Source organism: Plectropomus leopardus, chromosome 7 (genome assembly GCF_026936395.1).
Source record: "Plectropomus leopardus strain MGB_pleo_1.0 chromosome 7, ASM2693639v1, whole genome shotgun sequence".
Lineage (NCBI taxonomy): Eukaryota > Metazoa > Chordata > Actinopteri > Perciformes > Serranidae > Plectropomus > Plectropomus leopardus.
Genome location: NC_142182.1, coordinates 27811012 through 27825283, shown reverse-complemented (window position 1 = coordinate 27825283; position 14272 = coordinate 27811012). Strand labels below are relative to the sequence as shown.

Sequence of the window (14272 nt, the reverse complement as noted above, 5' to 3'; positions counted from 1 at the left end):
CTTCCATGTGCACTTTGGAAATATTGTAATTACTGATTTTATGAGTTACAGGCATGTGAACAGTCCAGGCCCCTAGGAAGTGCGCCAGGAGTTGATGCAAAATTTACATACTGGCCGAAAATGGAATTACACTGTTTGAGTCGGTCACGTGAGGACACTGGCCCAGAAAGACTTTTACCCATTGACTCACATCAGGAAAGAGACGTCTGTAAATCAGTAAATAATTTTTTGTGAGTTGCAAAACCCCCGTGAAACATCTTATATCCATGTCTAGATGTAAACTATCCAGTTTGATAACATTTCGAAAGTCTAAAAGAACAGCAAGATTACATTTTTTAGACCGTCATTCAAGCTAGTGAGGCGTTAATCCGGAAGTCAGTCGCTCCACTGGTGGAAGTTATCTGCTTGAGCATACTCGGCCGCGTTCGGCTGCCGTTAATCTCTACTACCCATGCTCTATGGGCCAGTAGATTTGGGTATTTTACACATTTCTCAATCTGGAAAAAGAGATTTTTCTGCTTTCTGCACCAGTGAGCAGCTCTCAAAGTGATGAACAAGGCCCCGCCCCCATGGCTGTATCCAGACTTCATTACAATACATCCATGGAACAGCCCTCCAAAGTCAATTAGTCAATTACAGGTAGGAAATTGTGTATAAAAGGATCAAGATGTTTGTCATTTATTCATCAGTGGTGGTGCATGCATTTTGGTAGTTGTAGTTTTTCTACCTCTTGAACAAAAGCAAAAGCCATTTCCTCTGTTTTCACTGGTCATGTGGCACCAATTTCAAAAGTATTTGCGTCTTTGACTGCTTGGACAGCCTAGTTTTATTGAAAGACCATCTTTCCAGCAGTGAAATACTTCCTTAACCTCAATGAGAACATGAGTTTTAAGTTCATGTTAATCTTAATATTAATTGTATTGTACATTTAATCTATTAGTTTGACTCCACAGTATGTAATTATAACTCGTGGGAAAATAGTAGGCAATCAAAGCACAAAATAAATAGCACAGAGGGCATTATGAGCCATTCTTCACTGTCGTCTATTGGAGGAAGTTAGACTTCCTTGGCCATGATGTGGCCAGCTTCTCGTTAATCATTTGGGCACGTAAAGTCTTACACAAAGTTGATGGACGTGTGAAAGGAGTCTTGTTTTTCATGTCCTTTGAAGACTAATGTCACAGCATTGTGAGTAATTAGACTCGGTGGGCTCACCGGAAACACTTTTGGATCCTGTTAGCTCTTTCTTTGATACAAAACATCTAGTCTCCAAGTCATGGCTATTACTTTTTAAAAGTCTCTCTTTCTCACTCGTCTCTTTCTCTGTTTCTCTGTCTCTCTCTCTGAACTTAGCGGTTTCATTTCAGACACATTTCAGCTAAAATCACAGTGTGGTCAGTGGTAGCCCAAACACTGGTTTGCCACATCAATTTTCATGTGTTTTTGCTCAGTATCAGATATGGTCCTGTCATCACTGCAATTATGCTGGAGATCACATCTAAAATATATGAAATAAACTTTAAAATCCCATTCATGTTTCATTTCTTTTAATATTTCATACACCGTTTTATCACAAAAGTTAATAGAGAGCTCAGTGCACCTCAGAATTTCCTATTTATCCAGTTTTCACATATTTTCTATGTAAATGCGTAAACATCTCCTAGAATAAACCCTCATAAAGTGCACTCACACTGAAAGACATCTGGAAACACACTTGCAAATAAAATAATTTCACACATTCCCTTTTCTTATAGTTGAAAACTTTCATAAAAGAATGGACAGAGTCAATTCAAATATTCAATGTCCAAACTGCATCTGGATTTCAGAGCTCCTGAGATGAAGTTATTGTTATTTTTCAGCAAAATCTCTCCACTGTAACTCCTCTGATGCCTCCCTGATGTGTTATTCATTCAGTCTCCGAGCCTCCTGTGAGGCTTTTCATTCCACTAAACCACTGTCACTGTTCTTTCATCATTGAGAGCTGAGGGAGAATGTGCAAAAAAAAAAGAACTGAATTTAACAAACAGAAAGACGTTGTGGCAAAAAGGCGTATCTTTACATAACATAAGGCATGTGAGTGTGAGTAAGAAAGTTGTGTGGAAGAAACAAATATTGTTCGCAACATGTAACTAGTAAACAAGTAATAATAAAAAGTACAGTAATAATATCTAAAATACCCCTATGCAAAATAAAACAATTAATTTAATTACATTTAAGAAATATATATTAAATATGTTTTTCCGTTTCATGAAAAAGTTTGGGGCAAAAGGACTCTGAAAAACTTACAGTAACATTTTTTGGGATGAAAATAATGATAGGCTCCACATGTGAGGCTTTCTCAGACTTCAACAACCACTGCAGGCATCTTACCTACTGGATCCTGTGCAACATGGCATACAGGTGCCAATGCCTTGAGCAATCACTTTAACTTCATTTCACCCAGCCAGCCCCTAACTAGCTTTTATCACCTGCAGCACATTTTAAAGTTAGCCATATGACTGCACTGGATAGCTTATTTAGGTTTAATGTAGCTACCCACATACTCATTAATTCTCCACAGATGCCAAAGTTAATGGATGAAACACCCCAAATCCCTGCCAGATGTAGTGCCAGGGCTCTGCACATGAGTCAGTTTCTGCTTTGGGCCTTAATATACTGCTGTATCCTCACATTTAAAGTGTGCTCTCACTGCAAAAAGCTAAAATCATCAGTTGTCATTAAGCCTGTGACGCTTCCATGTCTTATAAAATCCAGGAGGAAGTCATGCCCTCAGGATAGCTCCTAATTGTGCCCATATTGAGGCCATTGGTTCACAGATCAAATGACAATATCTCAATAACAAAGTGCTGATCAGCAGCTGGTTAGTTTTCACACGTTAGCCATCTCATTGCCTCATATGTACAATGATATGTTCTGAACTGGCCCTCTTCTTTGCATGGCCCTTAGCCACCGTTGACCCTGTGGGGTCAGGGGAAAGGGGAGGTTACGGTTTACTGAAAGGAGGACTAATTATTGAGGACGTGGCTCTTTCCCAGTATGAAGCAGTGTAACATCTTAACAAATAAGGTCAATAAGATTTTGGGGGCATTGATACTAGCACTTCTGATCCTGCTGCTACATCTTGAATTAGTAACTTTTTATATTGTAGTTTACATTAAAGGGCAACACCACCTACATTAAGAATTCTAATATGTTATTTTCATGGCCCAGGAAAGTTCAGTCAATATTAGTGAGGATGGGCAACTCTCTTCTAAAGCCACAGTCTAAAGAAAATCACAAAGTCTAAAATTTGTGATGGCATCAAGTATAAAGCCTGGAGCTCCTCCATATACAATGAATTTAGCCTGATTTTTTGGAGTGTTTTTCTTTGGTTTTTTTTGTTTTTTTTTAATAAATACGTGAATAAGCTTTATCTTATTGTACTGTTCTCAGCTCAGAAACAGAAAACATACCCATGTACTGAGAACATTACCCTGGATGCTCGCAGTATCATCTTTTTCTCCAAATTCATTGTCTGTAGACCAGCTCCAGACTTTATACCCTATGACATCACAAATGTAAGTATTAGCACTGTAGTTTTAGGATATGGAAAAGAGTTGTTTGTGTTTAATAATAATTTGGGGCTATAATTAGACTATAAGAATAACACATGAGTTTTAGTTCCCCTTTAATAGTGCACGTCATAGCTAATCATTCTAGATCAAAGTATCAGCTACAGTACATGTCTCGATGTCCATTTAACCTGCATGCACATGTTTTTAGACTGACATCTGACTAAGGAAAGAGTCTTGGCTCCAGCTATGTGTGCATGTGAAAGACGTGGCCGAGGGTTTGTCTCCTTATGGGAGTAATCAATTGTGGTGAACCATCACACATCAAAAGAAATCATGTATCAACTATGGTACATTTGATTTTATGGCTTTTGAGGATTTGCAGTGCCAACCACAAAACATTTAATGACAATTCAAGCCCTGTCCTCCATTAATATGTTTTCATTTTTATTGTGCACCATCTGGTTCTTTTCTTTGGCTGTTTTCTCACTGTATCTGTTTTTATGCAAGTTGTATAATAAAGCAGTTTTTTTCTCTTAATCTCTGAAACCTGATGGAATTCACTTGATTTCTATCAAAAACATGAAAAGGGGATGAGCAACTTGGGAAAAAAAAAGACTCAGAAATTGGCATGAAATTTGTAAAATGTCCAAGAAAATTATTTTTAATTAATTTTTAAAAAAGAAAAGCAAAAAACAAAAACAAACATGTATAATTATTCTGAACACATTTTTCAACAAAGAATTCTGATCATGATGAATATAGTTTTCTGGACATTTTTTCCTGGCTTATCTTTAATGCATTTCTATATCTAATTACTTGGAATTTGTGGGACATTTCTGGTCAAGTTGCTCATTGCTTTTTTCTTATGTTTTTGAAAGAAATCAAACCACTGCTCAGGGTTCAAAGGTTTAAAGACTTGTGAAAGGTGTCAGAGTGCAGCACAAGAAAAGTGATGCCGATCCAGGTTTCAAAGGGTTAATTTATCTCCTCGCTTTTTTCTTTGATCTTCCTGTGCTTGGTCAGTCATTTACTCCACTCAGCACTAGTTTTGACACTGATTTATGCCATGATCGCAATACCCATTTTTGCTGACAATCATCTTACTTTACCATTTTAATTCAAGGATATTGAGACTTGACAGATAGTCTAAAATAGCTGACCCATGTGAATAGAGCCGAAACAAAACTTTAATGTCATTACATTAAAATATCATATTACACTGAATCAACAAAATCAATACCACAGATTCCTGCCAGATATGTTCAGAGCTCTCCAAGAATCACTGGACAAAGGGCTGCTCAGTTATTCCTACTTTATTGTACTGTACTATACTCTAACTAAAGGCAGCAGTTGTAGCTCTGCCACTGACATGTCAGGTGATTTATCATCCAGACTTGGACTCCACCCTTCTGCTTTACCCCAAACTTGAGCCAAGCGCAGGCTTGAGAGCTCAAACAGCTCCAGAGCCACTCTCCGTCTCACGGTTCAATGGGTTTGAACTCCCCAGTCATAACAGCGATCCGTACCTCCTGATACACACCAGGGCCTCGCCTTTACCAGCCACTCCTCACGGGGTTGCAACCTCGACTTTCTTTGATTCATATCTGCACGTGTGCGAGGTCTCCTGTGCAGAGATTGTAACACGACCACGGAGAATGATTCCTCACAGGAGTGTAACCACAAACTGCAATACATCACAGCATATTCTTGTAGCTGTATTTGACAACAAGTTCATCATGACAGTCCACAGAGCTTTGAGAAGTACTCTACAGCTCAGCAGGTATTACGTAGCAACAAGATGCATGTGTTGAACTCCACCTGTCATATCTGCAGGGTGCAATAACTGAGATTCATATGAGGATAAATCAAAAAGTCAGTGGGATGTAGACAGCAGGTTACTGTGTCACTGAAGGAGTCACCAGAACATACTGGCCACACCTTCCCTTTCTATCCTCCGCTCCCATCTTCCCCCTTCTCGAACCGTTCAGGTGCATCTCATGGTGCAGTGATCAAGGAGCTCGGCCACCTGAGACATGTGTTGGCTTGCACCGCAGATTAAGACCCCCCTCCATCCTAAAGAGGCTTCCACCCCCATTGCTGCAACAAAGCTTCATAAGCTGCTAAATTCCTACTGCCCTCTAAACACAGTGGTCTGTCAACCTCTTTCCTGCTCCCATTGAGTGAGCTATTGTCTGTTTTCACCCTGCAGACAGCTGTTAAACAATGTCAAAGCAGCACTCTCTCACCACTCTCCTGAGTACTGTCTCGCTGATGAATCATCATATTGTGACAAAATAACAAAAAAAAAGGTTGACGGAAAACAAAAAGATTCCTGTTTGGAAAGATACAAAACACTGAGGCTTTTAATTTTACAGTGTGATGACTGTAGTAAAGACAGTTGTACAAATAAATGATGAGGTCTTTCTGATGTCACACACACACACACACACACACACACACACACACACACACAAACAGATCTTCTATTTTGACATCTTCTTTTCATGGCAAGGTCAGTGTTTATTATCATACTGCTGAGGTCATTACATCACAAGCAAAAGCCTGCTGAGTGATAGACGTAGGAAGGGTTGTGCAAGGAAACCACCTGTTACACTTTGAAATATAGAGCACAGAATCCTGATTACTTAAAAAGAAACAAGCGAGGAACAAAGTGGTGCCACAGCCAAAAAGTTGCACTTGAACAAACCACCAAGACTACATCTAGCGCATACATACCGCACCTGCGTGAGAGGAAATAATTCTCCATACCAGCAGGCGGCGCTTGTCTGTATTCATCATTTAAAAAAGGCAAACCAGAAGACTGACAGAACAGATAAGACTCTAATTAGCCAGTTAGCACATTAAAAACACAACTCGAATATTGAGAAATAAAGGATATTTACCATGCGCTAGCGAACAATAACACAACCACTTAACCGTTTCTGCTAAAGAGGTCAATTGCTACAAAACCCTTGAGTTAAGAGGTTTGTTTACTTTCCTCACTTCCATTTTTCTTCTTCCGTGCTGAGCTGAATTGGCAATCAGAGTGATTTTTAACTGAGCAGGACACACTGTTAAAACTAAGCAGACAGATACTCAGCGACGGCCCATCAGTAAGAATATTTACTGTACTTGAGTACAGTTTTTGAGTATCTGTACTTAACCTGATTTTTTAAATACTTTTTGTAAACTCATTACTTTGACTCCAATACATTTTAAAGACAAATATTGTACTTTTGACTCCACAGCATTTCTATAAAGGCTCTTGTTCCTCATTACATTTGCATTGAAGTCAGCAGATTATTTTTTTGTCTTTAAAATGCAAAAGTCTAAAAACTCTGATCATGCAGTTTTGCGTGTGGTCTGTTTCTGTCAGAGTGGTGCTCCTGTATCTCTGTGTCATACAGCTGGGTTCTCAGATTGGGCGGCTCATCAGCAGAGAGCAGAGGTGATCAGCAGGTGTTAGTACATTGATATATGGTGTTGGTTATGGCTATGACAGCAGATGGAGATGGAGATTCCCCACCAAATCACCTATGGCCATACCTCAAGTCCATGTTTGGAGTACTATTTGACCAGGAGTATCTATACTTTGACCCAAGAAATAAGAGTTGTGTGCTTTGTCCACCACTGCAGGCCACCACCTGCTTGGTGTATCAGAGCCCTTCAACGACACAGCACATACCATACCTTGTTATGTCTTACCCAGTTATCTTTGTTTGTATCAATTATGTGTTTTCTATTAATGCCTCATAACCAGAGAGGTGCTAAACGTCCTCTTTTTTGCCCTGTGTTCTGTCTTTTTACAGGCCAGATTTGCTCCATATGTGAGCTGTATTTCTCAATAAACAGGTTTAACCTTGGAAGCAATGGCCTGATTCCAAATATGCACCGTTACAAACTCCCTCATCTGTACTTTGTGACTTCTCAGCTGATCCCTTCCAGGGCCAAACACTTACTTGGCTCTTTTTTTCCGTACCAAGAACTGCATACATTTCCACTGCTATTAGGGACCGTGGAGACACAGAAGTGAAACAGAAAAGTGGGGCTTGCTCTGTATGTGTGTGAGTGTGTGTGTGTGTGTGTGTGTGTGTGTGTGTGTGTGTGTGTGTGTGTGTGTGTGTGTGTGTGTTTGGGTTAGGGTGTGAGGGAGAAAGGTCTGGTGTCATAAAGACCAAATTTAATTCATCACATGACTGTATCAATTACTCTTAAAATGGGGAGGCAAATAATAAATTCAAGAGAAGTGAGATCATGTTTAATGCTGAAATTGCCTTTAAAAAGATCAGCAGCAGAGAGAGTAATAAACTGTAATAAGACATCACACTCATAAAAGTTACGCATGGGATGATGATCTAAACAGAAGCTATGCGAGCGCTTCACGCCAAGGATGGGCCCACCGTGACTCCACTCGCAGCATGACGCCTGCTATACAAGTCACATGACTGACTCTGAGTGATTAGGTTTCACTGAGAAATGTATTCCCTTTCTGCAGTTGTCCGCAGGCAACGGTGCATCCATCCCCACCATGATAGAAATAGTGGGTGATGATTACTTTTGACGTTTTTCTCACATCACCAGCAAGTGTCAATTTTTTTACCCCATGTAAAAATTGCCTTTGTCTTTCCCTGAAAGTGGATAAATTGGCTTTTCAGTTCACATGGTCCAGTGGACAAAAGAAAACATTTTGATATCAAATGCCAGAACTCCCTATAAACAGACACAAATCAGCCATCTGTTATTTTGCATGTCGTGGTTGAACTCTACACAACTCACCAGCACTCATGATGTTTTACTCTACGCTTGACCAGGAGGCAAAATGCTGACCATTTCACTTTCAGGGCTTTGCATTTTCTTGTGTCACATAGTGGACTGATCTGGTAGTGATAAGTGGCCCTGCCAGGGACAGCTGCCTAGTATTAGGGATATTAACAGCTGTGAACTTTAAGTGGGCAGTGACTCATAAGATTTGATGACAGTCCAGTAGGGGGTCCTTGGATCTTTCTGTTGGTCCACTTATAGTACAGAGTATACACAAAACATCCTGGAGATGGAGCCATGTATTTGAGGTCATAGGTGATGAAGGCCCTGGTCTGAACATTTTTATTCCCTATTTCCTTTATACACTGGACAAAAAAATGAACCCTTTTGTTTTTGCTCTTATTTTTCACAGATCTAAGACTTTTTATGCAAATAATAGATTTATTGCTCTCAAATTTTGGTTGCAAATTACTACACAGGCGTGCTTTGGGATGCTCACCATAACAGGCCAACCAAAATGTGTAGTTTTATTACATAACACAATGCCCCAGATATCACAAGTTTTGAGGGAGCATGCTATTACCATGCTGATATGTCCACCAGAGCTGTTTGCAAATAACTTAATGTTCATTTCACTACCATATGACATCTGTCGTTTCCCCAAATTTGGCAGTACATCCAACCCTCCTAACAAGAAATGTTTTGGTTAGGCAAACGATTTATAACAACAGCTGTTTGGGTGACTGGTCTCAAACGATCTTGCAGGTAAAGACACTGGACATGGAGGTCCTGACCAGGTGTGGCTAACTTTGGTCTGCAGTTGAGAGGAGGGTTGGATATATTGCCAAATTAACGAAAAATAAAATTGGAGATGGGTTATGGTACTATAATGAATTTCATTCATCTACAACAGCTCTGGTGGACATTTCTGCAGTCAACATGCCATAAGCTGTCTCCAATATTGTTTTAGAAAATTTGACAGTACATCTAATCGGCCTCACAACCACAAACCACATGTAGCCCCATCTGGTCAGGACCCCCACATCCAGCGTCTTCACCTGCAAGATCATCTGAGACCAGCAACCCGTACAGCTGACGCAACAAATGTTTGCATAACTGAGGAATTTTTTGTGGTTGTGAGGCTGGTGGGATGCAGTGTCAAAGTCAAGGAAATGACATTGATGATATTTTATGGTAGTGAAATGAACATTCAATTCATGAGAAACAGCTCTGGCACACACTCCAATAAACAGAATGCCAATAACTTGCACCCTCAAAACGTGGGACATCTGTGGCGCTGTGTTGTGTGATTAAGCAACACATTTTAGAGTGGTCTTTTATTGTGACCATTCCAAGGCACAAGTGTGTAGTAACAATGCCGTTTCATCAGCAACTAGATGTCAAGTCAAGTCAAGTCAATTTTATTTATAGAGCCCATTATCACAAAAATGGTTTGCCTCAGAGGGCTTTACAGTACGACATCCCTCTGCCCTTAGACCCTCACATCACCCAAGTAAAAACTCCCGAATGTGCCACACCTGTCATGAGAACGAATTATCTTGAAAGAGAAAGTGCTCTCTAACATGATTTTTTGCAAATTTGTGACCAAAAATGCACATAAATCTATCAGTTGAGTGCATAAAAAAGTCAACTTAAACCTGTAAAAAAATGGGAGCAAAAATGTTGTGTCTAAGGTTTTGTACAGTGTAGTTTCCTCCGCCAGCTTCTAACTTGATGACTTAATGCTTGGAAATGACATCCATCAGTATACATGAACCACACTCACACACACACACACACACACACACACACACACACACACACACACACACACACACACACACACACACACACACACACACACACTTAAATTTCCTGTTCCCCTGCCCTCTAACTCACATGAGGTGTGGCATCTACCATGGTGAGGATCAGATTTCAAACCAGCACTTTTTGCGTAAAACCGTGCTTTACATTTATCCACAACAGCTCAGACACATCATTTCATTTAATAATTGACTTGTGATTCCCATGTGTTTGTAAAAAAAGAGGACAAATTATAGGATTAGCAATTATGAATCGCCACAGGCCAAAGGCAGGACAACTGCTGCACTATTTGTGACCAACAACCAAATATAACAGTGAGGTCACATGGAAATAGATAACACCACCCGATGTGAGTTTGGCGTGAGGGCTCTCTACTTTCATTATGTTGCCTAAAAGACAAGCTTGACTGAAGAAAAACTGTTACTGCTTTCTGGGGAACTTCTGCTCAATTCCTACACTTAGAAGAGAAAACTGATTGTGTATTTAAAAGTCAGTTCACACTTTACTCTAGTAATTCTCTCTTTGTATGATCGTTGCATTACAAAACTTAGTACTTCTCATCTTTTTAAGTTCTGTAAAAGCACACACACAGATGTTCCTCACAGACTCTATGAGAGCGTTTTTTTCTCCCAGCCACATTGCCCCATCCTGTAACCACTGAGATGAGGACACATTATAAGTAAGGAAATACTGGTCGGCTAAAGTATATTCCTAAAATGTAGGACAGAAACAGAAACTTAAATCGACATTTTAGACACCAAATTACATTATATCGTTTGTGTAGCTTTCCACCAGAGATAGAGTGAAACCCTGTACACTTTTTTACAGTTTCTTGCTTTTCTTATTGTATTTCCATGTAATACTGTATTTCAAAAGTGAACAAGTGGACTTCCAATTGCTTACACTGCGTAGTTTAATGCCTCATTTTTATCACAGCTTCTCCAACAGTCTGATGGTCATTCCTTTTTCTTCCTGTTTTGTGCAGCACCAACCTTATCTTTCCTGCAAAACACATCATAACCATTTCCTGATACGCTACTAAAAAATAGAAGGACTGCATGTTGATGAATTACAAAAGCTTTGGCTGTTTGTTTTGAACATTTATGGATTTGACTTCAGACTGCTTAAAACAAAAAAATTAAATCTTCATCCAACTGTTGAGAGAAAAAACAAAAAAAAGTAGAATCGAAGATCATGACATGAAACTGATGACATGACCAAACAGGAACAACCAGCAGTGCCAGCAATCTGAGGGGTGAGTGGAGACTGTACACTTTAATACTAAGACCTTGTGTATGTTTAAATAGTACAAATGTACTGTTTTAAAATAAAATATACTAAGGCAGAGGATATGTAATTGTTTATTAAGTGAAATATTTATCATTGATTAATAAATATTTAATTTGCTGCCCAGTTCCTCCAAAACACAGAGATGACGTTGCTCTACTCAGCGATTCTCTGCCTCTTTTTTAAAACCAGGATCTGCCAGCTACAGTGTGTCAAAGGTATGATCCGTTCTATATTAAACTACAGCAAATGTAAATGAATACATCCCATGTTGAATAGAATTTTGGAAATTGTAGTAATTTTGCATTTTGTTGTTTTGTTTTAGCAGAAACTCCTAATGACTCTGAGTTCTCAATCAATGTGACCACACACATTAAAGGCAAATCCGGTGACTGTATTTTAATCCCATATGAGCTGACCTTTCCAAAAAACAAAGTTACAGTTCCATATAGAAAGATTTGGTTCAGAGGAGATCCACAGAATACAGAAAGTATCGAAATTGTTGACAAAGTAGAATCTGGGACTAAAGACACTTTCAGGACAAAAGGCCTACCACGTGGAGAATATAAGTATGGCTTCAAACTGGAATGGGAATGTAATCAGACGTTTGTTTTTACGAAGAGAGTTCATATCTCAGTCTCTGGTAAGTAACAACTCAGTGATATTAACTGACCGGTTTATTTTGCAAGACTTAGATATACAGTATATCACGGTATATGTTGAATTGAAGTCTTTTATTTGGATCGTGTTTATTTTCAGCTGTACCCAAAAGACCAATTGTAAGGGCTTCTCCCATGGAGGAGGGACAACGTGCCATACTACGTTGTATCGCTCGTCCCTTATGTTTTAACAAAGCAACTATCCACTGGAAAAGGACAAAGGCTGCTCGACAGTCTTTACTTCGTGGTTATGATGAAAACAACATATTGCATCATAGAAATGTAGTACCCTTCACTCCTACAGCAGATGACCACAACACCAAAATCACATGTGTGGCAAACTATAGCCACAGTGTTTTTGAGACAACTGTCACCTTAAAAGTGAAATGTGAGTACGCTGCATGTTCCACTCACCTGCAACCCCTCTGAACAGATTAGGGTTTGTAGGTGTTAAAGGTTCACTGCTTTCTTTCTTTCTTTCAGTTTCTCCTAAAATCCAACAAACGTCTCAGTGCACGGTTGAAGGAAAGCTCGTGGTCTGTGTGTGCATCAGTCGGGGGAATCCCCTGCCACCGATCACCTGGCCTTCTCTCACAGACTTCTCAGTCACCAGCTCGAGCAGCATCCAGACAGTAAACAGCACCATCACCATGTCTGCTGCTGACTACCAAAACACCAGTGTCAAATGCATCAGCAGCAACAAAGTGGGCCGGGCCGAGATCGACATTCCAATCCAAAGCGATGCAAAGAAATTAAGACCCAGAAGTAGGTAGTTCGTCAAATCTTCTGTGCGGTGTCATTATGTAAGATTAAGATTAGCAGGGTATACTCTAAAAAAAATGTGTTCCATGGTGAATATAAAGGTCCAGTGTGTATGATTTGGGGGATATAATGGCAAAAATCGATTATCATAAAATAAGTATTTTTCTTTAGTGTCATCACATGAAAATACGAATTGTTTTGTATTCGTTAGCTTAGAGGGAGCCGTTGATATCTACATAGGGAGCGGGGAGGTACAGAGATAGTTATGTTACACCATGTTCCTACAGTAGCCCAGAATGGACAAACCAAACCCTAGCACTAGATAGAGCCATTCACGTTTTTTATAAAGTGATACTGCAATGTTCAGTTTTTTTAACTGTTCATTTGTTTTGAAGAGGGAGAGACCTTCCCTAACTATTCACCTTTTTAAATCTTAAATTCTCAGAGACAAAAGGTTGGCACACTGATTTGTAATGTAAAACATTTGCATTCCGTGTTTTTAGTGGTTTAAATTAAGTTCATTTTGGAGTGGAAGAGACCTCTGTGGATTATTCGGCTGCCAGTAAAAACCTCCCGAACAATGAACACTGAAGAAATTCTAACCAGGAGAAGTTTGAGCTGGTTGCAATTTGCACCATCACCACTAGATGCCATTTAATTCCTCTAAATCTTGCACACTCTTTCTTTAGCTCATTGAGTTCAAACTATGTATTCCTTTAGATGAGTTGGATGCAAATCACAAGTCTGATGCAAACCTTCCCTGGATAATCACTGCTGTGTCTTTAAGTCTGAACCTGGTCCTCCTAACCAGCCTGATCATCTGCACTAGCAAACAGTAAGAATTTAAAATTACTCTTTATATACTAAACATTATATACCAAACGTTAAAGCAAGCTGATAAATGAAGGTAAAGCTCCAAATGACATTTTATCTCAAAACAGATTAATACTTAAATGAGATAAATTAAATGAGATAATCATATTTTTACATTCTTTTCTTCCAAAGTTGCAGGGGTAAAAGTCAACACGGGGAACTTTGTGAAGAAATGAAGACTTATGCTACTCTGAATAAAGCAGATGTTGGGCAAGACTATAGTGTCATCTCTCCACAGACCAGGAGTGCATGCGGGGAACGTTCTGAGGTTGGCGTGAGTCACCGCCCATTGCCGCCCATTGCCGCCCATTATCCCAAACTGTGATTGGCCATCTACCCGGTCAGAGGCACAACTTTAGTTCATTTTTTATTGTATTGTCAATTTGAAATGTGTCCACACAGGTTTATTTATTTTTACTTTTGTTGGTACTTAACATGCATTTTTAATGCATTTTCTTTTGCATGTAGCCTACTTCTGGAGGTAAAATCAGTTTTGACGACTTAAAGAATAAAGTGCAGGAGCTTTATTTTTGGTGCCACTCTTTTGTGTTG

The 14272-nt window shown here is 39.4% G+C and overlaps 2 protein-coding genes across 7 annotated transcripts in view; one reads left to right on the top strand and one right to left on the bottom strand.

The window, feature by feature from the left end:
- The window catches only part of LOC121950377 (A disintegrin and metalloproteinase with thrombospondin motifs 20), a 156281-nt gene that overhangs the window by 105645 nt on the left and 36364 nt on the right, over positions 1-14272 (bottom strand). The window lies entirely within an intron of this gene.
- Positions 11153-14247, top strand: LOC121950634 (sialic acid-binding Ig-like lectin 10). 6 transcript variants are annotated; one of them, XM_088080359.1, is made up of 7 exons: positions 11153-11394; positions 11554-11644; positions 11755-12069; positions 12186-12473; positions 12569-12850; positions 13568-13682; positions 13859-14247. In XM_088080359.1, exons 2-7 carry the CDS (start codon positions 11572-11574, stop codon positions 14043-14045), a joined length of 1260 nt encoding a protein of 419 aa, XP_087936485.1. In that variant the 5' UTR covers positions 11153-11394; positions 11554-11571; the 3' UTR covers positions 14046-14247. The 6 variants fall into 6 exon arrangements, with proteins under 6 accessions (XP_087936485.1, XP_042352634.2, XP_087936487.1 ...); XM_042496700.2 differs by having other exon boundaries at positions 13853-14247; XM_088080361.1 differs by having other exon boundaries at positions 11752-12069; positions 12390-12473; positions 13853-14247.